The 25,412-nt window shown below is 45.1% G+C and overlaps 2 protein-coding genes across 4 annotated transcripts in view; both read right to left on the bottom strand.

Moving 5' to 3' along the window:
* Positions 1 to 10,366, bottom strand: part of ptprb (protein tyrosine phosphatase receptor type b) — a 121,908-nt gene extending 111,542 nt beyond the window's left edge. The window contains exons 1-2 of the mRNA XM_086009343.1: positions 9,919 to 10,366; positions 8,620 to 9,021 (exon numbers count right to left, since the gene is read on the bottom strand). Of these exons, the coding sequence (XP_085865469.1) occupies positions 8,620 to 9,021; positions 9,919 to 9,973 (457 nt within the window). The 5' untranslated portion in view covers positions 9,974 to 10,366. The remainder of the gene's footprint in view (positions 1 to 8,619; positions 9,022 to 9,918) is intronic.
* Positions 10,367 to 11,264: 898 nt separating this feature from the next.
* ptprr (protein tyrosine phosphatase receptor type R) overlaps positions 11,265 to 25,412 on the bottom strand; it is a 263,856-nt gene continuing 249,708 nt past the window's right edge. For all 3 annotated transcript variants that reach the window (XM_086009336.1, XM_086009337.1, XM_086009338.1), the window contains one exon: positions 11,265 to 12,615. In XM_086009336.1, the coding sequence (XP_085865462.1) occupies positions 12,522 to 12,615 (94 nt within the window). In that variant the 3' untranslated portion in view covers positions 11,265 to 12,521. The remainder of the gene's footprint in view (positions 12,616 to 25,412) is intronic.

The following is a 25,412-nucleotide window of genomic DNA, read 5'->3' as shown; positions in this document are numbered from 1 at the left end:
ACTGAAGTTAAGTCCCAAAAATCAAATGATATAGGAAAGCCTGCTGGAGGGGGGGTCTAACACTGTTTAGATTTAGTGCACTAAGTGTCAAATGATGACATGATTCCCACACTATACTACGATTTGAACATCCTTGTGCACTCAAATTGCTTTGCATCATTGTGAAAGTGGCAGTAAAACTATACTTTTAGAAATAAATTACTGCCAGATTTGTATCACAATTACAAATTGCAAGAGTAACAGTTTCATTGTAGCATTTGCTAATCCAATTTCTATAGCCAGTGCCAACTGCCATACAGCAACACGGGGCCCTGCTGCAATCTTAATTTTCAGCTTAAACTTTAGAATGATCTATAAATGTCCCATCATGCATTATCCTAAAGATGGATCCAGTGGAACATTAAACCTTCAAGCTTCTCTTCCCATGTTTCAAGCCTCTTAGTCTTTCCTTTCCCTCCGGGCATCTAATGTCAGGGCAAGGCTGGTTCTGGACCCAAGTGCAGACAGACGAGGCGAGAAGCAGGTATGCAGTCTTAAATACAAGTACTTTACTAGAATCACACAGGTAAACAGTTACAAACATAGGAGCTCAAGACAAGCTACCACTAGGCAAATGGCTTGTCAAGACTGAGCACAGAGGGAAGAAACCACAGAACTTAAATACAAGCAAAAACAGGTGAAACCAATAAACCTGATAAAAGGCAGTTAAGTAATAAACACAGGAGAAACTAGTAACAATTAGCAAAGGGAAAAAAAAGTGAAGGTGCCATCTAGGGGTTACTGAGGGAACTAACCGGCACCCTCACAGGACCCCCTACCCTAGGAATGGCTCCTGACATTCCTCCTGGACGATCAGGGTGGTGATGGCAAAAATCCCTGATGAGTTCAGGATCCAAAATGTCCCGGGCCGGAACCCGGGACCGCTCTTCAGGACCATAACCCTCCCAGTCGACCAGGTATTGAATGCTCCTCCTAACCCGGTGACTATCAAGGAGGCGACGGACAGTGTAGGCTTGCTGACCATCAATCATGCAGGGCGGTGGGGGGGGGGGCGGTGGAGGTCTGGAAGCAGGAACCAAGGGACTGGTAAGTACCGGCTTGAGGTGAGAGACGTGGAACGTGGGATGTATCTTCATCGACCGAGGAAGGAGGAGCCGGTGGGCCACAGGGTTTACTTTTTCCAAAATCCTAAAAGGTCCGATGAACCAGGGAGCCAACTTGCGGGACTCCACATGGAGTGGAAGATTCCGGGTAGACAGCCAGACCTTCTGTCCGGTCCGGAACCGAGGAGCTGGGCGGTGGTGTCGGTCAGCTTGCACTTTCTGCCGAGAAGAAGCGAGCTGCAACGTGGATCGGACCCTCCTCCAGGTACGGCAGCAGCGTTGGACGAACCCCTGGACAGGTGGGACTCCTACCTCCCTCTCCTGTTCAGGGAAGAGTGGCAGTTGGAAGCCATATTGACATTCGAAAGGTGAGAGGCCAGTGGAGGAGCTCTGAAGGGTATTGTGTGTGTACTCCGCCCAGACCAGATACTTGCTCCAGGTGGAAGGATTGGAGGACACAAAGCTTCTTAGCACCCTCTCTAGATCTTGGTTGGTTCTCTCAGTCTGGCCGTTAGACTGTGGGTGGAACCCAGAGGAGAGACTGACGGAAGCGCCCAGGAGGGAACAAAAAGCCTTCCAGAACCTGGATGAGAACTGGGGACCATGGTCAGAGACAACATCCAGGGGCAAGCCATGGAGGCGGAAGACATGCTGGACAACCAGCTGGGCAGTCTCTCTGGCAGAGGGAAGCTTGAAAAGAGGGACAAAGTGAGCAGCCTTGGAAAAGTGATCGACCACAACTAGGATGGTAGTGAATCCCTCAGATGGAGGTAGCCCGGTGATGAAATCCAGGGCGATATGAGACCAGGGACGGCTGGGGATGGGCAAGGGATGCAGGAGACCAAGCGGAGGTTGTTGGGCTGTCTTGTCCTGGGCACAGACGGGACAAGCGGAGACAAAGGCGCGGGTGTCGGCTTCAATAGAGGGCCACCAGAACCTCCTCTTAAGGAACTCGAGAGTCTGACGGATCCCAGGATGACCAGTCAATCGAGAAGAGCGCCCCCATTGAAGGACCTGGGCGCGCACCTGACTGGGGACACAAAGGCTATTAGGAGGGCCTCCTCCAGGGTCAGCCTCCTGACGTTGGGCCCCTCGCACCACAGTCTCAATCTCCCATGCGACGGGAGCAACGATGCAGGAACTGGGGATGATAGGTTCCGGGGTCCGGTCCTTTTCTGAGGGGTCAAACTGGCGAGAAAGGTCATCTGGTTTGAGGTTCTTAGACCCTGGGTGGTACGACAGGAGAAAGTTGAACCGGTTAAAGAAGAGAGCCCACCTGGCCTGCCGAGGGTTGAGGCGCTTGGCGTCCTGGATATATATGTCAGATTTTTATGGTCGGTCCAGATGACAAAAGGATGCTCTGCTCCCTCCAAGGCCAACTTAACTGCCAAGAGCGCCCTGTTGCCGACATTGTAGTTACTCTCTGCTGGATTCAGGCGACGGGAAAAGAAGGCACAGGGATGTAGCTTTTGGTCCTTAGGGGAGCGCTGGAACAGGACAGCCCTGACTCCAATATCCGAGGCATCCACCTCTACGATAAAGGGCAGGGTGGGGTCAGGGTGTACCAGAATGGGAGCAGAGGTGAAGCGTTGTTTGAGCTTCTGGAAGGCCTGTTCCGCTTCAGAAGACCAACTGAACCGTAAAGACGAGCCCTTGGTCAATGCGGAGAGGGAGGCGGCAAGGGAGCTGAAGTTGCGGATGAAGCGTCTGTAAAAGTTGGCGAATCCCAGGAACCGCTGAACCTGCTTAACCGACGTGGGACGTGGCCAGTTCAAGATGGCTTGAACCTTGCTAGGATCCATCTGGACGCTTCCACAGGAGATGACGTAGCCCAGGAAGGTGACCTTAGAGACGTGGAATTCACATTTCTCGGATTTGACAAAGAGACGGTTCTCCAAGAGCCTCTGCAGCGCCCGTCTGACGTGTTGGACATGCTGCTGGGGGGACTTTGAGAAGATGAGAATGTCATCCAAATAAACAAACACGAACTGGTTCAGCAGGTCCCGGAGCACGTATTTGGCCAGAGCTTGGAAGACAGCAGGAGCGTTAGTGAGACCAAAGGGCATGACGAGGTATTCCCAGTGACCACTAGGGGTGATAAAGGCAGTCTTCCATTCATCCCCCTCCCTAATGCGGACCAGGTTGTACGCGTTGCGGAGGTCAAGTTTGGAGAAGATGGTAGCTCCCTGCAGCTGCTCAAACGCTGAAGACATCAAAGGGAGAGGATAGCGGTTCTTAATGGTAATTTTGTTAAGCCCCTGATAGTCTATGCAAGGCCTGAGACCACCATCCTTCTTCTTTACAAAAAAGCCAGCACCCGCTGGGGAGGTGGAAGGGCGAATGAAACCTGTAGCGAGGGCTTCCTTGATGTATTCTTCCATGGAAACATTCTCAGGGCCTGAGAGAGAGTAGAGCCGACCCCGAGGGGGGCTAATGCCAGGCAGGAGATCAATGGCACAGTCGTAGGACCGGTGTGAGGGGAGTGTAGTGGACCACCTCTTACTAAACACAGCATGGAGGTCCGAATATTCAGGGGGCACATGAGCAAGGTCCAGTTGATCAGCTGGCTTGGGAGAGGAAGGATGGGGCAGACTAGGGAAGACCTTAAGACAGTTGGCTAGACATGAAGGACCCCACTCTAGCACAGTCCCAGTAGTCCAGTCAATGTGAGGGTTGTGAAGAGAGAGCCACGGATGTCCAAGAACGAGAGGGAGCTCAGGTGAATTGATAATGTGAAACTGCAGCAACTCTTGATGTCTCTCCCCTACTTGGACATGTAATACTCCGGTGATATGATGAATGCGCCCAGAACCAAGGGGCCTGCCGTCGAGGGCGGTGACTTGTAAAGGCTTGTCAAGGCGGGAGAAAGGAATTTTCAGGCTGCGCACAAGGGTGGCATTGATAAAACAGCCAGCGGCCCCGGAGTCAACAAACGCCTGGAGGTTGTACTGTTGTCCCCCCCAAGAGAGACGAGCGGGGAGCAGGGTTTGGAAGACAGAAGGGGTAGGAGAAGGGATTTGATCTGTCAGTATTTTCCCAATCCTCCTGGCTTTTTCCTGAAGTTCAGGGCATGTGGCTCTGAGATGGCCAGACAGGCCACAGTAAAGACAACGCCCCTCTCTCAATCTCCTCTGTCTCTCAAACTGGGAGAGCCGAGTTCTGCTGAGTTGCATAGGTTCCTCTTCGGTGCTAACAGGTGGACTCGGGGGTAGTTGGAAACTCTTGGTCAGATTCGAAACACCGGAAGATCTCACCTCTGTGGAAGTAGTGAATCTCCTCTCTTAACCATGCTCCCGGAGGCGGTTATCCACTCTGATGGCAAGGGAGATGAGCATGTCAAGGTCCTCCGGAACCTCTCTGGACGCCAGTTCATCTTTGATAGATTTGGAAAGGCCATGAAGAAATGTGGAGAGAAGGGCCTCGGTGTTCCAGTGGCTTTCCGCAGGGAGCGTGCGGAACTCAATGGCAAAGTCGGCTACGCTGCAGTTGCCCTGGTGGAGATTCAAAAGTCTCTTAGCTGCCTCCCGTCCACTCACAGGGTGGTCAAAGACTTTGCTCATCTCCTCGGTGAAAAGGAGAATGTCCGAGCAGACGAAAGATTGCTGCTCCCAGATAGCGGTAGCCCAGGTGAGAGCTTTTCCCGAGAGTATTGATATGATGAACGCTACCTTACAGCGGGGTGATAGGAACATGGAGGGTTGGAGTTCAAAAACTAGGAAGCACTCGGTCAAGAAGCCGCGACACTTGCCCAGATGACCGTCATAACGCTCTGACGCGGGTAGGCGAGGCTCTCGGTGAGTCTGGAGGTCAGCGACCGGTGGGGTAGTACCCAAAGGAACTGACTGAGGAGGAACATCCTGAGCAGAAGCCACAGCGGCTGGGTGTTGAATGGTCTGAGTCCACGTATTTACCTTGTCCGAAATGCTTTGGAGAAGTTGCTCAAGGTGGCCGAGGAAAGCACCTTGATGGGAGAGAATAGAACAAAATTCCTCCATCACTGCTGGGTCCATACTGGCTCAGTCTTGCTGTCAGGGCGAGGCTGGTTCTGGACCCAAGTGCAGACAGACGAGGCGAGAAGCAGGTATGCAGTCTTAAATAAAAGTACTTTACTAGAATCACACAGGTAAACAGTTACAAACATAGGAGCTCAAGACAAGCTACCACTAGGCAAACGGCTTGTCAAGACTGAACACAGAGGGAAGAAACCACAGAACTTAAATACAAGCAAAAACAGGTGAAACCAATAAACCTGATAAAAGGCAGTTAAGTAATAAACACAGGAGAAACTAGTAACAATTAGCAAAGGGAAAAAAACAATTGAAGGTGCCATCTAGGGGTTACTGAGGGAACTAACCGGCACCCTCACATCTAAGACTTCAAGATCACTCCCTATTACCCAAGCATGTGGCCAACTCACTTGCAGGTCACAAGTTTGTTATACTGACACCACAGAAAGTGGCACATGCCCAACTCCCTATGATACACATAGGATGTTCTTCAAGCAGTAATGAGAGAAGGGGCTGATTGGCAGAAGCCTGAGATGGGGAAAGGGAGTGGTGAGCTTGCCTCGGGTCTGGAAGTGGCAAATTGAGCATTAACGCAGCAATGTAGGGAAAAGGAAACAAAAATACAGAAACAACAAAGTTAAGAAGTGGGGCTTTAGAGATCTACTATGATTAAAGGGTTAAGAATGAGCTAAATGAGCTAATAAGTCTTTTTGCAGAGGTACGCCTTTTGCAGAAGTAAGCTGTCTTAAGTTGCTGAACCGACAGTTGAGATAACGTTAAGAATGACATGTTGATTTTGCAGTGTTAGAATGATTATCTGCAGCAAGCTGTGTAACTTGGAGATATTTGCAACTAGTCACCATTGAACCACAAGCGGCCTAGAGGGGCAGATAAGCAGAACAATAAGTCAGGAATCTTCTTCTTACAAGAATGTACAATGTTGGTGAAACCCCACTTGGCATAAGCACAATGTCATAGTTGTAGCAGCAGCTTGCGGTGATAACGGTCATATACTTTTCTGGTAATGAAGGCGGTATCTTGATGTCACGTGGTGGTAGGTGGTGTTAATGTAAGCTCTGCTTTATTTTATATAACCAACCAGTAAATGTGCACTGGGGCGAAACCCAATCAAATTGCTAAGATGGATCATGCACAAGGCTAATCATGTACCTATATATTTTGTATAAAAGACTACTTAAAACTTTGTATCAGCGGAGAGAAGTCTGGCTAGACTGCTTGAATCTTTGAATGCAGACCTGGTGTCGAGTGTTTATTTCAAATACTCCACTTCAGAAGTATGAAGAGCGAGAGAGAAACACAAAGAAAATATGTAGATAAATTGGAACAGACCTAGACAGAGAATCTTGAAAAGATGTAAATAAACCATGGAGCCAATCAAACTGAAATGAGAGAAAAGGTATACCCTGAACAGCAAGAAACAAGCATGAAGCAGAGAGTATCAGAAGAATAGGAATAGATGGGAAAACAAGCAAATAAATCAAGTGTAAGAAACACTTTGGAAATATCAAAAACGAAAATAAAGCACGAAACATTCTAAAGGAAAAAGTTAAAGAAAAATACAATGAAATAGTAGTGAGGCTGTGGATTGGATTCCCAAACTGTGATGTTATATACCATTGCTACCTTTAATTGCCCCAGCCCCATCTCACGCCGAGCCCCCGGGTAGTAAGTGCCAGTAGGTCAAGTAGAATTATTTTTTTGCTGTACGTACAGGGAACCAGAAGCGAGGAATGGTCCTGTCCAATTCACGGCTGCAACGCTATCTAGGGCCCTGGGATCCTGTGCAACATAAGGTTGTCAAGCCCCACTTCCCTCCTCACTTTTCCGATCGTTTTTATGGGAAATTCCTCTACAGAAACTCGCCGCCTTCTTTTTAGATCCACACCCCCTTTTCCATTTCACTTTCCACATCAGTCAACCTGGTCAGGAAGCACAGATTGTTCGCGAAATTCCGGTCTCCGTGTTATTTGAAATCCCCAAGTATTGCACAGCCACGGAAATGGAAAACACCTAAAAGGACCTGAAACTAATAGACGCGATTGAGAGAAAACGCTTGCCCTCGCCTCTTATTACCGTTAAAGAGATTGTTAAAAAAACAATGTGAATAGTATTTTTTTAATCTGCTCAGTCTATCTGGGGGAAATTGTTCCCAGACCCAGCTCCAAATCAGCATCCCCCAGTTCATTAACTTGAAGTAACCTTCGGCCGAGTCAAGGCCCGTCTCACAGTCACATCCTTCCTCTCCAAGTGAGCTGTGGACGTTCAGATCATCTCGGAAAGGAAACAGCCAGCCATCCTTTTATGTTACAGCGCTCTGGGAGAGAGAATTTTCAAAGTACAGATTATGCACTTTACACTCTGGAAAGGAAGAGAAGCTTCAGCCTCGAGCTGTGATATCATCTGGCTTTTCATCCAGAATTTTCATCTCAAAAATGTTCTTTCCAAAGACCACCAACCCTCAGTAAAACCCTGTTTTAGTGGAAGGGGATTGTGCAGTGGGTTGAACACTAGTCTAACCTTTAATAAGCTCTGGGTTCAAGTGCAGCTGAGGGATGAGATGAGACTGTTGAGATGAAAGTCTCTGCCAGCTGTCTCTAAGGTCCTATGTGAAACGAGTTTGGCCAGTCTCAGTGCAACTCCAAGTGACCCATGGGGCGTGAGCTGAGGTTCTACTAAATAAGGAATTTCGCTCACAAAGATCACTGCTTGGCTGATAAGAGAAACGGGTAAATGTCGCTTTGATGCAGTAGGAGGCGCTTTTCTGAGGCTGGAGCGGAAGTGCATTGTTAGGAGATTTACTCCCTCTGTATAAACCCGATTATATCTCACAGGAGTAGGCTGCTGCTGTCATTAGGCACCACAAGTGGAAAGTGCTTTATTCCTGGCAGTATTGCTTCCTGCTTTGCTGGGCACAAAAGTCACAACAAAAGTTTTTAAAATACCCTGCTAAGATACTAACCAACCTGCTCCACAGGCGTGCTAAGTAAAATAAAGGACAACTGGCCGATTGCCTATGCGTTGGCACTGGGATCGTACTTTGATTTGTTCTTTAACATCCCAATACTGTACGACTTCTTACCTGCGGACTACTCACAAGTTCAGTATGTCCAATGACTATTTGAAATCCCCAATTTTAAATCAGCATTGTGTTAAGGCCCCACCAGACAACATAAAGAGCAGGACCTCCCCCTACCTCTACTCCTCCAAGGTGGTTTACCTGCGACCTCAGTTTTACTGATTGGTAAATTCTAGCCTTCTGAGTAATATAATTAATACGAGATTTGTCATGTGTTTAATATATATGCCCACAATTAGAGGCGGTACATTGTGTGACATGTATTGTGACCTCAAAGTGCTGCAATATAAAATGGGCCTCAAAGACCTGTTACTGTAGTGCCATTTGATAATTATTTAATCTGATGGGTTTGAGGAGTTTAACAACTGGACACCAGTGTGACCCCCTTCATGGCCAATTGTCAGGATCTTACCTTGAGTTGGGCATATGCTCAGCTTAACGGGCTGCCCGTTCTCCCCGAGCTCGTACTTGAGCCAGGTATCGTGGTATTTCGTCTCGGCCTTCACCACCGCCAGGTAGCCCAGCTTTCTGAGGAACATTTCCTGGTCGGCGAGCCCGATGCGGCCCGGCTGGTTGTCGTAGCATTTCCACCGAGGCGCCCCGGCGCAGTCCTGCAGGGCCAGGGTGCGAGAAGGCCAGGGCCTCGAGCTGACCAAGCCCAGGCACTGGTCCATCTGCAAGAGGCGCAGTTTGCTCTGCTCCGTCCACTGCCACTGTTGCCACCGGTTGGTCAGGTTGCAGGCGCCAACCAACACCTTCTCGCTGTTGCCCAGCAGGCATTGTTCCTTCCGAGCATGTAGGATTAGGAATCCGTCTGCAAGGACAAGCAACACACACAAGCCAGTTAAACCAGTCACGCACACAGCGTTAGTGTCAAAAGACTAGAAAAGCATCAAGAAACGTCTCCTACTCCCTTACTGAACATGCAGCTCAATAAAAAAATCTGTACATGGACATTAAACTGTGACGAACAAACATTTCATACATCTTTTCAACAGGATTTCAGTCACACTGTCTCACACCGAGAAGATTCACTTAAAGTTCTGTAATTATTTGACATAAAACACATCCCTTGTCTTATATTTAGCTTCAAGCGGTTGGAAACAATTTCAGATCATTAAACTTCGGAGTTCGCAAGGCCAAAGACACTGGGGCCAAGATCCCAACGGAATTCTCCATCTCTCTCTCCCCGCCCCCCATTCCACATTTGTACTAACAGCACAAGGAGGGAAAATTGGGGCAGATTCCTTGCAAACTTTCACTTGCTCTTGGTTGCTTGCATCTGTTCGACATTCCCAGAATGCGGACAAACGTCTCATTTTTCTAACCCCAAGTGTTACAGTGACACACTCTATAACTCTGTGAAATTGCCACAAGTTCACTTAGACTGTGACTGCAGTCCCCTCCAGAGTGACGGGGAGAACCAATCGGTTCCGAAACCGGAAGACATCAGTATATATTTCTATTTATTTCACCAACTCTAACACCTTTGTTACAAGCTCGGATCAGATACTACAAACGATCTCACAGTGTGATGTGTGCGCGGGGTTTGTTATCGGGAACTGTACGGTTGTGTACAAAACTCATTTCCGTTTGATTTAAAACCAAATTGCTCGGTAGCCCCGGAGTGCTGGGAAGGGTTAACGTGGAATAATCAACACAGATTCCTACACAGCTATGGAGCAGTGCTGAATTTAATAAAGTTACTCACCAGATAAAGCCAGCGACGCGTACGTAAAAGTAATCATGAAGAGAGGAGTATCCATTTTTACTTGATTCTTGTAGCTAAGTTACATGCTCGCACTCAGCACAGACCGCCGAAGCTAAGCGTAGAAAGGAAATGTGCCTTCAGGGGAAAAAGTTAGTGACGACCACTTCCTTCTATTCAATTGTTTTTGAATCTTTCATCACAGAGTGTCATTCCGTGCGACTTCTCTGAAATCATCCTTCCCTCATGGTCAGACAAGACATAAAGGGGCATTTATTTTGCCTAGCGTTGCACAGCCACCTCTGAGTAACTGTGATGACAGTGTCAAAACTGCTCCGTTCTATCCCGGTTTAGGTTGTGACGCAACCGCAATATTTTTTTAATACAATCTGCGAGAAGGCAATTTACTGTAACGGTACAGTTGAAAATCGCAACCAACCCCGTCTTATTTACAATCCGTCGAATAAACACACACCCCTTCAAATGTTTAAACCATTTAAACAAATTGCGCAGTGGGAATATTTTATAAAGTTACATGCTGAAAGTTATGCTGAGAGACCGACTGAAACTAGTAAGTTAGAAGTGCAATAAAAACAGAAAATGCTGGAGACACTCAGCAGGTCAGGCAGCATCTGTGAAGAGAGAAACAGAGTTAACGTTTCAGGTCGATGACCTTTCTCCAGTTCTGACGGGGCCTCAGTTTAACATCCACCTCGGACGATTCAGCACTCCCTGGCTTAGATTATTGTGCTCATAGTATCTGGAGCAGGACTTGAACCCACAAATCTCTAGACTCAGAGGTTAGAAGTGCTACCCACTGAGCCACAGCTGACGTCAACCTTTCAACTCTGGGAGCTGGGTTTAATTCTTGCTCAGGCAAATGGAACCTTCTTTCTGTCAGCTAAGTGAGGCTGGACAGTCTTTCAAACTAATTCCTTATGGGAGAGGACCCACAAAACAAAACTGGCATATTTGTCATTAATTGCCGTTAAGTTATCAATCTCTGCTGGGGCGCATAGTGACAGCTTAAGTGTGAAAAAGAACATACTCACACTTGTGCAATTGGTGATGCTTTTCCATGGGTGCTGATGAGGCCCATTATTGGTGTAGAGCAGAGGGGTGTTTTCTCTGATTTAGGCTGTGACCTGGGAATTGCTTGACACTGGCACTAGGTGCCCATATTAGAAAAATATTCTATTCCTCAGCACTGACATCTTTTAGCTTGATGTATACATTTTCTTAAAGGCACAATCGAATAAATTACAAGAACAAGATATTGTAATACACTCAGGTCCCAACTATCTGGGTAACGGTGGAACTAGGAACACTGAGGATTTCCCCAATTAAAATATACACACAAGAACAAGATTTCAAAAATCTGTTGTATTTATTGTCATTATACACAAAAGTTAACAGTGCTGAATAAAAACACGAGTTACCCTGTGCAGATTCTGCACTGCTTTCTGTAAACAACTTATTAATGTAAACAATTTCCTGCACATGACAAAAAAGGAATTTAAAATATGTCTCATCAACTGGAACATATGCCAAGTAGCCACATACAGAATAAAGCAACGTCAATGCTTCATATTTTTGGACTTCCATTATTACATTAGTATATATATTCCCATAGATTTATACAGTGCACTTCTTGTCTGCCAAGAGAAACAAAATGTTGACACTATTTCACAACGTTCAATTTGATTAAAAGATATGTGTATATATATAGATATATATATATATCTATATATATGTAGAGTGAGCAAACAATGCTGTGTCAATCACAGAGTTTGCTTAATATCTAGGATGCTTGTACATTTAGACAATCTCAATAGAAATACATTGTCATGGACATAAGAATACATATAGTGATTGTTTAACATTGTGCAAGTTAACTGCTAGTTAAGATTATAAATATGCATACCATTTTACACCATATCACAAATAAAAATTTGCATCTACATTACATACAAAACATTTAGAGAGTTTTAAAAGTTTCCAGAATTGGACGGTTATTTAAAATTCATGAATAAAACACTTGTGCATTTCAGCAGCAAGACAATTATGTGGTAAAGAAATAAAATTCACCACATTATGTAATAGCACTTTTCACATGTATATATTAATAAATCACATCAAGAGCTGTGCCAGTTCAGAATACAGAAACATCCATTAAAGGACTGGGTGCTATATTTCTGCCAAGCTTGACTCTCAAAAAATTCAACCATCACTGCTATTCTGATGCAGTTTCTTAGACCACTGAGTTTGCAAATATTGTTGAACTGAACTTAAAATAAAAGGCCTTTCTTAGACACAGATAATATGCCTCATGATATTAGATATCTGCATCTTCCTATAACAGAATTTTGGAAAATATACACAACATTCAATTAGGTATCTTTAATCAATCTGGCATACATTTTATTCCCAAACTTCTGTGACTAGCTTCTGAGTTTAGCATGGATCACCCTTCTGCCGGAGAGACAATTCCACTTTTTGTTTGACTAGGTAATAAATAGGTCATTACCTTCAAGAGATCATTTATCTTACTTCCATGTGACTTAGCATTAAAGGTTGTCGTGTGTGAAGAGTGTTATCTGACAGATTCACTGGCTAGTGTCAGCTGAGATCTTGCTCTCATAAAGACTCAGAGCATGATGTACAAATCCATACTGTTCACTTGTCTGAATCATTCCTCCTCTGTAAACAAAGCAAACAGATAAAAAGACATTGGTCTTCTGTCAAAATAAAATGACGGCACATAATCTTCTGAAATTACAATCATGGATCATCAACATTTTATTCCATCATCTTTAGAAGAGGTGAAGGAGATGAGAAGGGAGAAAAGGTGGTGGTGGGTGGAATGTGCAGGTCTAATATTTAACCTTTTATCTAATTACTCTCCATTCTTGTCCAATAAGGGACTGCAATAACACTAATCTAAAAACTCCTGGTTACAAAACATAACGGCCCAGAATTTGTGGTGGGTAATAACAACGAACAAACAGCATTCGCTGTTATTATACCTCTGAAACTGACCGCAACTTCAGGATGTAGCGCATGTGCATCCTAACGCGGAAATCCTGAAGTTGCGGTCATTCGTTCACTGCTCCATCACTGGCTGCGCAGTGGCCCCCCCTCCCACCCCCACAGCCAGCAATCAGTGTGATCTGTCAAATCAGGGAAACTGACGAAAACTTTGGCTCTTCCGTGGTAATAGAAACATAGAAGACAGGAGCAGGAGTAGGCCATTCGGCCCCTCGAGCCTGCTCCGCCATTCAATGCGATCATGGCTGATCATCCAAGTTCAGTACCCTGTCCCTGCTTTCTCCCCATATCCCTTGATCCCTTTAGCCTTAAGAAATATATCCAACTCCTTCTTGAATATATTTAATGAATTGGCCTCTGCTGCCTTCTGTGGTAGAGAATTCCACAGGTTCACCACTCTCTGGGTGAAGAAATTCCTCCTCATTTCTGTCCTAAAAGGCCTACCCCTTATCCTTAGACTGTGACCCCTGGTTCTGGATTCCCTGACCATCGGGAACATCCTCCCTGCATCTAGTCTGTCCAATCCTGCCAGAATTTTATAAGTTTCAATGAGATCCCCTCTCATTCTTCTAAACTCCAGCGAGTACAAGCCCAATTGACTCAATCTCTCCTCATACGTCATTCCTGCCATCCCAGGTATCAGCCTGGTGAATCTTCACTGAACTCCTTCCATGGCAAGAATATCCTTCCTCAGATAAGGCGAACAAAACTGCACACAATACTCAAGATGTGGTCTCACCAAGGCCCTGTACAACTGTAGCAAGACATCCTTGTTCCTGTACTCAAACCCTCTTGCTATGAAGGCCAACATACCATTTGCATTCTTAACCGCCTGCTGCACCTGCATGCTTACCTTCAGCGACTGGTGCACAAGGACACCCAGGTCTCGTTGCACTTCCCCTTCTCCCAATCTATTGCCATTCAGATAATAATCTGCCTTCCTGTTTTTGACACCAAAGTGGATAATCTCACATTTATCCACGTTATATTGCATCTGCCATGCTTCTGCCCAATCACCCAACCTGTCCAAATCATCCTGTAGTTTCTTGGCATCCTCCTCACAGCACACACGTCCACCCAGCTTTGTGTCATCTGCAAATTTGGAGATATTACATCTAGTTCCTTTGTCTAGATCATTAATATATAGTGAATAGCTGGGGTCCAAGGTCCGATCCCTGCGGTACCCCACTAGTCACTGCCTGCCACTCGGAAAAAGACCCGTTTATTCCAACTCTTTGCTTTCTGTCTGCCAACCAGTTCTCTATCCAAGTCAATACCTTGCCCCCAATCCCATGTGCCTTAACTTTACATGCTAATCTCTTATGTGGGACCTTATCAAAAGCCTTCTGAAAGTCCAAATACACCACATCCACTGGTTCTCCCTTATCTATTTTACTAGTTACATCCTCAAAAAATTCCAGTAGATTCGTCAAGCACGATTTACCTTTTGTAAATCCATGTTGACTTTGTCCGATCCTGTCACTGTTTTCCAAATGATCTGCTATTACACCTTTTATAATGGACTCTAGCATTTTCCCCACTACCGATGTCAGGGTTACCGGTCTGTAATTCCTCGTTTTCTCTCTACCACCTTTTTTGAATAGTGGGGTAACATTAGCTACCCTCCAATCCATGGGAACTGTTCCAGAATCTGTAGAATTTTGGAAGATGACCAGCAATGCATCTACTATTTCTAGGGCCACTTCCTTAAGTACCCTAGGATGTAGATTATCAGGCCCTGGGGATTTATCCGCCTTCAATCCCATCAATTTCCCTAACACCATTTCCCTACAAATACTGATTTCTTTCAGTTCCTCCCTTTCATCAGACCCTATGTTCCCCGACATTTCTGGGAGGTTATTTGTGTCCTTCTTTGTGAAGGCAGAACCAAAATATGTATTTAATTGGTCTGCCATTTCTTTGTTCCCCATTATAAATTCCCCTGACTCTGACTGCAAGGGACCTATGCTTGACTTCACCAATCTTTTTCTCTTCACATATCTATAAAAGCTTTTACAGTCAGTTTTTATGTTCCCTACAAGCTTACTCTCATATTCTATTTTCCCTTTCTTAATTAATCCCTTTGTCCTCCTTTGTTGAATCCTAAACTGCTCCCAATCCTCTGGAGTCCTGCTTTTTCTGTCCAATTTATATGTCCTCTCCTTGGATCTTATGCTATCCCTAATTTCCCTCGTTAGCCATGGTTGAGTCACCTTTTTTGTTTTATTTTTATGCCAAACTGGGATGAACAAATTCTGTAGTTCATCCATGTGGTCTTTGAATGTTTGCCATTGCCTATCCACCGTTAACCCTTTGAGTGACATTCCCCAATCAATCCTACCGAATTCGCACCTCAGGCCATCGTAGTTTCCTTTATTTAAATTCAGGACCCTAGTCTCTGAGTCAACTACTTCATTCGCCATCTTAATGAAGAATTCGATCATATTATAATCGCTCCGACCCAAGGGGTCTCGTACAACAAGATTGCTAATTAATCCTTTCTCGTTACATAATACCCAGTCTAAGATGGCTGTTACATAATACCCAGTCGATATCGCTGTTAAATTCCCCACTAAAAGTTAGACCTTGTTGGATTAGGTGTAACTGGAGTTTTAACAGTGTATTGACTGCTAAACAAAGGTTATGGCCCTGAAAAATGAATTTTAATTTTGGGGCGTGTCAAATTTATCCATTTTAATAAATATTACAATTTTTAAGAAAAACATTAAAAAAAAATTTAAGTTTGTTCATCTTTATTTCAGGATTACCTTTACTCCATGTGACAGCCTCAATCTTTGTGTTGCTCTCTATAACATTTTTAAAAAGTTAGAATCAAAGAAGCTTACTCACTTCCTGTTTCTCGGTCTGTGAGAACATAAAAACAATATTGGAGGAAATTTCTGTTCATCCAATGCTGGATGTCAGACAAGCAGTGTGACAAATCAGAGGCATGAATTGGCTGACAGTGGGGTGGTAGAAGTATGAGGGGGAAAATAAAAAAGGGCTGTGGACAGATATGGGGTGGGTGCTAGCGGGTGGGAACATATTAATGCAGCGAGTGGTGAGGACCTGGAATTCGCTGCTGATGGAAGTGGTGGAAGTGGAGACACTCAATGTTTTCAAGAGGAGACTGGATAGGCACTTGAGGAAGATAAGCTTGCAGGGCTATGGGGATAGAGCGGGGGAGTGGGACTGACTGGATCACTTTACAGAGAGTAGGCACGGACTCGATGGGCCGAATGGCCTCCTGTGCCGTATGACTCTATAAGAACATAAAAATTAGGAGCAGGAGTAGGCCGTACGACCCCTCGAGCCTGCTCCGCCATTCAATAAGATCATGGCCGATCTCTTATCCTGAGACTATGCCCTCTAGTTCTAGAATCTCCAGCCAGGGAGAACATCCTTTCAGCATCTACCCTCAGTCAATCTCCCTCAGAATCTTAAATGTTTCAATGAGATCATCTCTCATTCTTCTAAACTCTGAAGTATATAGGCCCAATCTACTCAATCTCTCCTCATAGGACAACGCTCTCATCCCAGGAATCAACCTAGTGAACCTTCATTGCACCGCCTCTAAGGCAAGTATATCCTTCCTCAGATAAGGAGACCAAAACTGTGTACAGTACTCCAGGTGTTGTTTCTCCAAAGCCCTGTACAATTGTAACAAGACTTCCTTACAAGAACTCTGCATTGTGATACAGCAGCTCGCGTTAGGCATTCCCCATTAACTTATGCTGATTTCAACTGCACGTCGGAAAAGCTGAACTTCTCGCTACAGAGATCGCGAGATCTTTGTGCGAAGCTTACTTTGGGGCCAGCGACGAACGTCTTTGCTTCGCCGCTGACTGCAAATTAGGGGCCAACCTCTTGTACAATCAATCATTTTTCCACACTTGCCCTTTACTACAGTTAATGTACAAATAAAAGTAATTATGAGCACCATATCAGTCCAGGTGCTAACTATATCACTTATATCAATAATCCCTTATATTTATTGATCTCACAGACCAATAAATAACTGTATTTATTACCTATACTTTTAATCAGAAAATCTATAATTATAGATTTTTTTTTTTATAAGGCACTAATAGTAAAAGAGTAGAATAATTCAAAGACGTACCCAACAGGCAAAAAGACATTTGTATTAGTATGGTAGCAGCTTTGGTTTGTTTCCACAGCAAACACAAATAAGCAATAGTGACCATATGAATTACATCAGCATTGCCTGTTATCACAATTAAGACAGAGAGCAATCAGCTGAATCAAAACAGCCCATTTCTCCATAGTTTGATTTTCAACTTAAAATTAAGCTATAAAATGCAAAATACAATCTGTATTCAGCTAAAGCAGCACACACACCAACCTAGAAATCCAGCAAAAGCCAACTAACATTTTCAAAAAAGCTGGATTGGCCCCCACAAAGCTGACTACAGAAAAGCAGCCCTGAAATTAGGCCTGTGACCTATAAAAATAAGTATTTGCATTGAAAGCACAGTGGCACATAGGCTTGTAATGCAAGTTGCAGATGGAGCCAACGTTCCACCTCTTGTCTCGCAGGAGAAAGAACCTCAGACACAGAAGAGCATAGTTTGCAGCAGTAATGGATTTAGATGTTTGTGAAAGGGATGGTCAAGTTGAAGGCCCCAGATTTCTTTTCTGGAAGGATCTGCTGGCATTCTCCCTCTCTCTTCCCAGAAAATATTGATTATTTTACACTTTACTGGGGTCATTTTAAACATTTTAGCATCTACTGTAATTCTGTCTTTTATCTTGGAGTGTCAGTTATTTTAAATATAAAATTAACTCATTGTACAGACTTTAATAGATCGTGACAAGATTCAGTTCTTTTCATTGAGAATTTAACCCTACATAAAGTACGTTCATTTGTGAAGGGAAATCTTTTACAAGACACAGCCGCAATAAACTCAACCTAACATATACCAGCGTGAGTAGTGCAAGAGCTAGGGTGCCCTAAATCCCACTGTTGACACTAATGGTCACAGACTGACAGAGATCAACATTTGCACAACAGTAGTTGTGTCAGGGTGAAGTGGGTTTGCTTTACACTGATGCTAAAATGTTGGGCTCTGAAAAGAGTGGGAAGTCTAGTGAAGTATGCCAGGTCTCCTTCTCCCCAAAAGATGCCCACATTTGCCCCCTTTACAGGGGGGGTGGGGGGGCAAACCAATACTGTAAAATGCCATACCTTTTTTGGGTTGTTCTGGCAATGATCCAGGCCTGGATTGCCAGGAGGGTCCCACTTCCACCAGTGAAGAAACTGGTGCACCTCTTCTCTCTGTGCGTGTGTGGCCTTTGAAGATGCTCCAGCCTTCTACTAGGTTGAGGTCATGTAAACTCCCAACATAGGAAGTCCCCACACCCAGCCTACCACTGGCTCTGTCCTCTCCATATCAGTGGCCTTGTAAGGAATATGCAGAGGACCTGCCCTTACAAGGCACTGCAGGAACTCCCATCGCTGGATGGTACTTGGTAGATCTGAGCCATGGTCTATTTTCTGGCCCTTTTGCTACACTACAGAGCTATAGCTCAAGTGAATTGGAAAGGCTGAGGACTTTGTGCCCCTTGTAGTGTAAATTCATAGTTACGTGACTCTAGAGAGAACTAGACAGTGTGTACCACTTTGTACTGATGCTACCATTGTAGTTTAAGTGCACCCAGAGAAATGAGAGAGACAACAGAGAGAGAGAGAGAAAGCCAGGTTCCAGCAAAGCCTGAGGCACTTCAGTGGGGTAGGAAACAGTTATGTGAAATTATAGCTATGTTGTGTGTATAATTCTCTTGCTTATTCTAAGATGCCCTTGGACAGTGCTCCATTCTACCAATTCATAATCAGCATCCATCATGAATGAAACGAGTTTGTATTGACTGTACCGTTTCTCATGGCTTCCTGACCCAGGCCTGTCTTGTGCACTCTTAAACTGGCAGGATAAGTTAATTCAGCATTATTTACAGTGTCACTGGGTCTCTGGCAGAGACTCCATTCTGTCTGAGCAAGTTGCATGTTGCACCAAGCCTGAATCACACTGACCCCATAGAAACCTGGAAAAGCTCTGTGGAACACTCAAAGTGCCTCTTTAAAAATTCAGCCAAGTTCACCATGCAGATGTTTTAATGGATATCCCCGAGTCTGTTGGCCATTCCAGTCATGGGTTCATTCAAATCTGGATCCTGAAAACAACTGCTTCAGAAATTTGGGCCTAGTCCGAATATTACTGGATAAGGAATCATTGTAGCTTTTCTCCAGTGCATCATTTAGTCTGGTGCTGAAGCCAGAAGCTAGTGAGCATCACCTTTGCTTCCATTTCTAATGTTCCCTTGGCAGGTCTCTCTCTCTCTCTTATACATCTACTCCATATTCCTCTGCAAAACATCTGTTCTCTGGGGAATTGGGATCTCTCCATCTGCAACTTCATCCTACATCAATGCACCAACATTATGGGCATGACCAAAACCTAGCTGAAGTTACCAAATCTTGTTACACTATAAACCAATGCTAGAGCCTTCAGAGGTTTGGAACACTCTGTCTCATTCAAAAGCTTCTTCAAAATGTACCTCTTTTACCTTGCCTATATTCACCTTTCTTATATCTTTACTACTTCCTGCTTCCTCCTCCTGTAAAGAACCATGAGATGCTTTCTGATGGGAAAGACATTAAGTAAATGTAGAGTGTTATATTAAAAACTATGAACCCCCCCCCCCCACCCCCCAGCTTCCAGCACATTAATGCTTTTGCAGTCTTAGATTACAGTACAGGCTCTACCCAGTAGTCCTGACTCAGACATGTTACGCTTTGGGAATTTAAACAATTGCATAATTATAGGATGTTGTTGTTGTTGATGTTATCCGGAAGAAATGTTCATCTTAATTTAGATAGAGAGCTGAGCATATAATTACCATATGATTTAATCTGAATTGCATATACCTTTCATAAACAAAATACATTGAAGGCAATACATGTCTGGAAAGGCTACAGTCCAAGTATGTACTGCATAGTTACTCCTGCTTTCTGTCCTATTATTGTGGAAACAGTATGACCAAGCCAAACAGTGTGAAAGTATATTTAGCACAGCATATCCAGGAGTATTATTCGCAATAACACAAAGGATAAAATTGCATTAAATATAGGAGTATTATGTTCAGTAACAGAGAGTGAGTTATTTTATAAAATACAGAGAATGCATTATTTGCTGATAATTGCTCAGTGTGATCATCTACAGAAATAGATGAATAGCAAAACAAAGGATCGAAAAAATGGAAAAGCTACTTGCGAGCTACATGGTGTATAATATAAAATAACAACTTTGAAATCATTATGAAGCATTTATCATTCTTTATTCTCTATGCTCCCGGGAGGGGGAAGGCCCAGTGCGACCACAGCCCACGTTATTTATGTGGAGCCCGCAGGAGCACTGTTGTTGCTCCGGGCTTGACAAAAATAAATAAAAACGTACCTTCTGGGCTACTCTTTGGCTGGACAACCAGCTGAAACTGTGCGGAATGTGCTCAGCGCACATTCTGCTCAGTTGAGTCTTAAAATAGCAAAATCGGGATTCTATGTATGTCATGGGACTACGATTTGCATATTAAAAGGACCTACCACCTGACTCAGGGTGGGCTCTCCGGAAGATAGTGTCGGCCACACTGTCAGTGGGAATGGGCTGATAAGTCATTCCCCGCAATTTTCAGGGTGCAACCCCCCGTTTCCACCCAGCAGGCACCCTCCAAATCTCCTCCTTAGTTTCTTTACAAGTGCTGTTGGATTCAACTATCCGCTGCAAGTCACACTGAAAGATTATCATGATGGGCAGCCAGCCACATTATCATGCATTGATTTTTCTAATGGATTAACAATGTATGTAAACGGAACAGGGGGTCACCAGTTTGGTTATTTGCTAAATGCAGTGGTGCAAAAATCCAATTTGTCATCTTTTTGAAACATTCGGATTTGCCATGCAAATATTACAACTTTTTTCTACCTTAGAGAATGAAGATTAAAGTAAGAATATCAAGGCACCTTCTTTATAGATAACAGTCACTCACTCAATCCTGATAGTCAGTGGAGCTTTTTTTTGTAGGTTCAGGCATGGTTGCAGGGAAAGATTTAATTCATCTTGTATCAGACAAAGTTTTTGAGAGGATTCATTTTTATGGGTTTTTGTTACATTTGAAACTATACAGAATGTTTAAGATCTCAACCATTCATATCAACACGCCAAGTTTGATATTACCCATTTTCAATGCATTTCTACCCCTGAGATATTGCTTTATTCTCCAGGTCTGTTCTTAATGGCAAGCACACTCTGGTGTAGATCATAAGACCACACAATGTGCAGCATTTTTCCTGTCACTAATATTAACAGACTGCACTACATCCTGTCTAATCATTAGGTAGCAGCTTCAATCCCACAGATGTGACTGAAGGATAGAAAATTCCCCCACCCCAACATTCCTACAATTACAGACAGGACCATCTGAGATTCATTTCGCCTCCCTCATTTAACTCAGTTTATAATCATTATTTTAGAAATTACACATCTGAGTCCTTACTTTGCAAAGTCACATTTTCCAAAAAAAAAACCTCCATCTTAAAATCTAGATATTCTATTTTCTAAAATAAAAAGATCCATGCATCTTGAAATCAAAACTGTGCACTTCTTTTTTTTAAAGCCAGTCCATTTTCCTTTTTCATCTCACACGTCATTTCCAGTTGAGAGGATGGGTGGGAGACCTGCTTGAAGGTTTTATTTATGCTGGGTCATGAGCTGTTGCTAGGAAATGCAGGAGACATGAGTACATTGCTGACCTCCAGTCTTCCTTTCCTTCTTACTGTGAGGCATTTTGTTTTCACCCTGACAGCTTGACTGAGAATGGGAGATCATCACACGGGGAACCATAGCCATGAGCTAGTGTCCAGCCCACTCCATGTGCACTAATTCCTTTTCATTTAACGTGTTTAATGACTTTGTGAAGAGTCTGCCTTAGTCTCATCTGTGTCTTATTCAAATACTGGAATATTGACAGAACATGACCCAATTCTGGAATTTAATGACCGAAGCATACGCAAAACCAGAAAACTAAGTGACTAATGTCTGCAAAAACAAAGGCTGTTGAATAGTCTAGCAACTAAACTTCCGGATTTAGCAACAATGTATAAACACAACCACTCATTTTTTGACAGATTATGATGAATAACTTTCAGAATTATTTGATAAATAACGGCAGGCTCCCTAATCTTGAATACATAGAGTTAAATTGTACTAGATCAACTTATTCATTGATCAACTATACAAAAGACTCGCCATTAGAACCACCAGACAGGCTTAACTGCAAACCTATCCAGCTTGTCTACACCGCTCAGTGAATTCTGTAAGAGTTCCAGTTAACTACCAGACCCCAATCGCTTCATTCAAATTATGAAAAGCACAAACTCATTTTGTCTTGTCCGGTCAGAGCCAATGGTGGAACCACATTCTACAACGGCACTTCTGCAGAGAGTTGCATAATGGTCATTGTCATAGAGTGGCTTGCACTAAGAACAGCCCAAGTTGTTCAACAGATTGAAAATAATGTAATGAAAAACATACGTTTTAGTCTGAATTTCGATTATAAACTGGTCAGCACAGACACATAAGCTCTGATTGTAACTTGGGGGGGGGGGTGGAAATCAGGTGGGCGGCAAACCATCCTGGCCTTGGCAATGTGAGGCTCGGACGATTTTAATGCCCAGGTCTCATCTGCATGGGCCCGGTGAGTTGCGTGCCTGAAATCGGCAGGAAGCAGCAGCTGGACTGAAGGAAAGGACCCCAGCATTCAGGTAAGTCACAGAGAGTGGGTTTCAGGGGGACCTAGCAATTGGTGGTGGGGTGTGGGGCGTGTGGAGGAGTGGAGGGGGGAGGGTGTGGGGCAGGGGGGGGGGGCGGTGGGAGTGCAGGGGAGGCCTAAACTTTCCTTGGGGGCCCGGAGGAGCACTTTTGCATCATCTTCACACGTGTCAGATTTAACTCCAGGCACTGGAGGGTTTTCTCATAGACCAGCCCTCCCCCCACCACCACCACCACCACTGACATCAGTTTTGCTGATGCTCCTTGGTGCCTTACTCAGTTGAACGCTGCCTTGATGTCAAGAGCAATTACTCTCACCTCACCTCTTGCATTCAGCTCTCATATCCATGTCTGGATCAAGGCTGTGGTGAGGTCCGAAGTTGAGTGTTTCTAGGAGCACAGGAGCTGAGTGCCAGCATGCAGGTTACTGGGGAACAAGTGTTGCTTGATGGCACTGTTGATGGTGTCTTCTATCAGTTTACTGATGAAATTACAAGGCCACATCTATCTGAATTATGCTTGTTCCTACCCTGCTTCCTGTAAGGACTCCATCCTTTTCTCTCAGTTTCTCTATTGCCATTGTACCTGCTCTGATGATTCCACTTTCCACACCAGAGCTGCTGCAATTCCCTTTCTTTTTCAGGCAATGTTTCCCCTCAACGGTGGTTCACCAGAGCCGTGACACTGTTGGTCCCATTTCCTGTGCCTCATCTGCCCTCCTTTCTCTCATAAGTGTAGGGTGCTCACCTTTAGGACCACCAGCCTCTGCATTCACCAAATCATCTTCCACCATTTCTGCCACCTTTCAGTTACCCTTCCCGTGCAACCGCAGTGAATGTAACAGTAGTTCATTCACCACAGTCCAGGGTCCCAAGCACTCCATGTGACCCAGCAATATATTTGTACTTCCTCCAATCTAGTATACTTCATTCAAAGCTCAGAGTGTGGCCTCCTCTACATTGGGGAGATGTAACACAGATTAGGTGACTGCATTGCTGAATATTGCTGTTCTGTCTGCAGGTGTGACCCTGACCTCCCTGTGGTTCACGACTTTAACTCCCTCTCACATTTCCATCTTTGGTCTACTACACTTTGCTAAGGGGAAACTAGATAAGTGCATGAGGATTAGAAGGATACGCTGATAGGGTGAGATGAAGTATGGTGGGAGGAGGTTCCTGTAGAGCAGAAATACCGGCATAGAACTGTTGGGCCGAATGACCTGTTTCTGCGCTGTAAATTCTATGTAATACTATGTAAGTAATACACTGCTCCAATTAAGCTCAATGCCAGTTTCAGGAACATTATATCATCTAGGTAGTCTGAATCAGGTGGGAGCCTCATATATTCATGCAAATCGGAGTCCTATAATATACGTAGGACCCCAATAGCATTTTAACTGCTGACTGAGTAGGGTGCCAGTCATGGTCGCCTCACTCAATGAAACCTGATCTGCAGGAAGAAGAGGCCCCAGTAAGGCAAGTGTTAAACTATCCTCGGTGAGGCCAGGAGGAGCAGGCGTGCTTCCCGCCCGCAGCTTCCCGCCCGCAACCTCCCGCCCGCTTGCCCGCAACCTCCCGCCCGCTCGCCCGGAACCTCCCGCCCGCTAGCCCGCAGCTTCCCACCCGCTCGCCCGCAGCTTCCCGCCCGCTCGCCCGCAACCTCCCGCCCGCAGCTTCCCGCCCGCTCGCCCGCAGCTTCCCGCCCGCTCGCCCGCAGCTTCCCGCCCGCTCGCCTGCAACCTCCCGCCCACTCGCCTGCAGCTTCCCGCCCGCTCGCCCGCAGCTTCCCGCCCGCTTGCCCGCAACCTCCCGCCCGCAGCTTCCCGCCCGCTCGCCCGTAGCTTCCAGCCCACTCGCCTGTAGCTTCCTGCCCGCTCGTTGCAGCTTCCCACTCGCTCGCCCGCAGCTTCCCACCCCTTGCCCGCAGCTTCCCGCTCGCTCGCAGCTTCCCACCCCTCGCCCGCAGCTTCCCGCCCGCTCGCCCGCAACATCCCGCCCGCTCGCCCGCAACCTCCCGCCCGCAACCTCCCGCCCGCTCGCCCGCAGCTTCCCGCCCGCTCGCCCGCAGCTTCCCGCCAGCTCGCCCGCAGCTTCCCGCCCACTCGCCCGCAACCTCCCACCCGGGAGTTACAGATCACCACAATGAACTCAAGGAGGGTTCATAATATAAGTTTTACTAGTTTAGGATTTGTTTCAATTAATTTCATCTAATACTCAAATTTAGTTTCCTGTACTACATTTTTTTGGATAATTTGTCTCTCACACGCTGCACCCAAGGTGAATGAGAAGGGAGAACGTAAATAGACATAATATTTGATGACAAACCATTGAATACAGAATTTATTCAATGAAAGATCAGGATTGAAGATGTGAGCACTACACGCACAAGTGACTTATTCACAGCATGAGCGCAATAAATTACATGGTCAAAACTTTGCACATTCTAAGTATTAGCAGAATGTAAGTAAAGATTATCAGTGCCAGCGTGTGACCCTAGAATTGACTGTCACTAACAGGAACAACCTCTCCTTTCAACTCCTTTGCAAGCTATTGTTTTTGTACAGGATTCTCATTTTCACTGTCAATGTGTCGGAGAGGGAGAAAGTTA

This window comes from Somniosus microcephalus, chromosome 16 (assembly GCF_052327205.1).
Source record: "Somniosus microcephalus isolate GS21.2 chromosome 16, FLI_Smic_1.0, whole genome shotgun sequence".
Taxonomy (NCBI): domain Eukaryota; kingdom Metazoa; phylum Chordata; class Chondrichthyes; order Squaliformes; family Somniosidae; genus Somniosus; species Somniosus microcephalus.
This window is presented reverse-complemented; position numbering and strand designations above follow the sequence as displayed.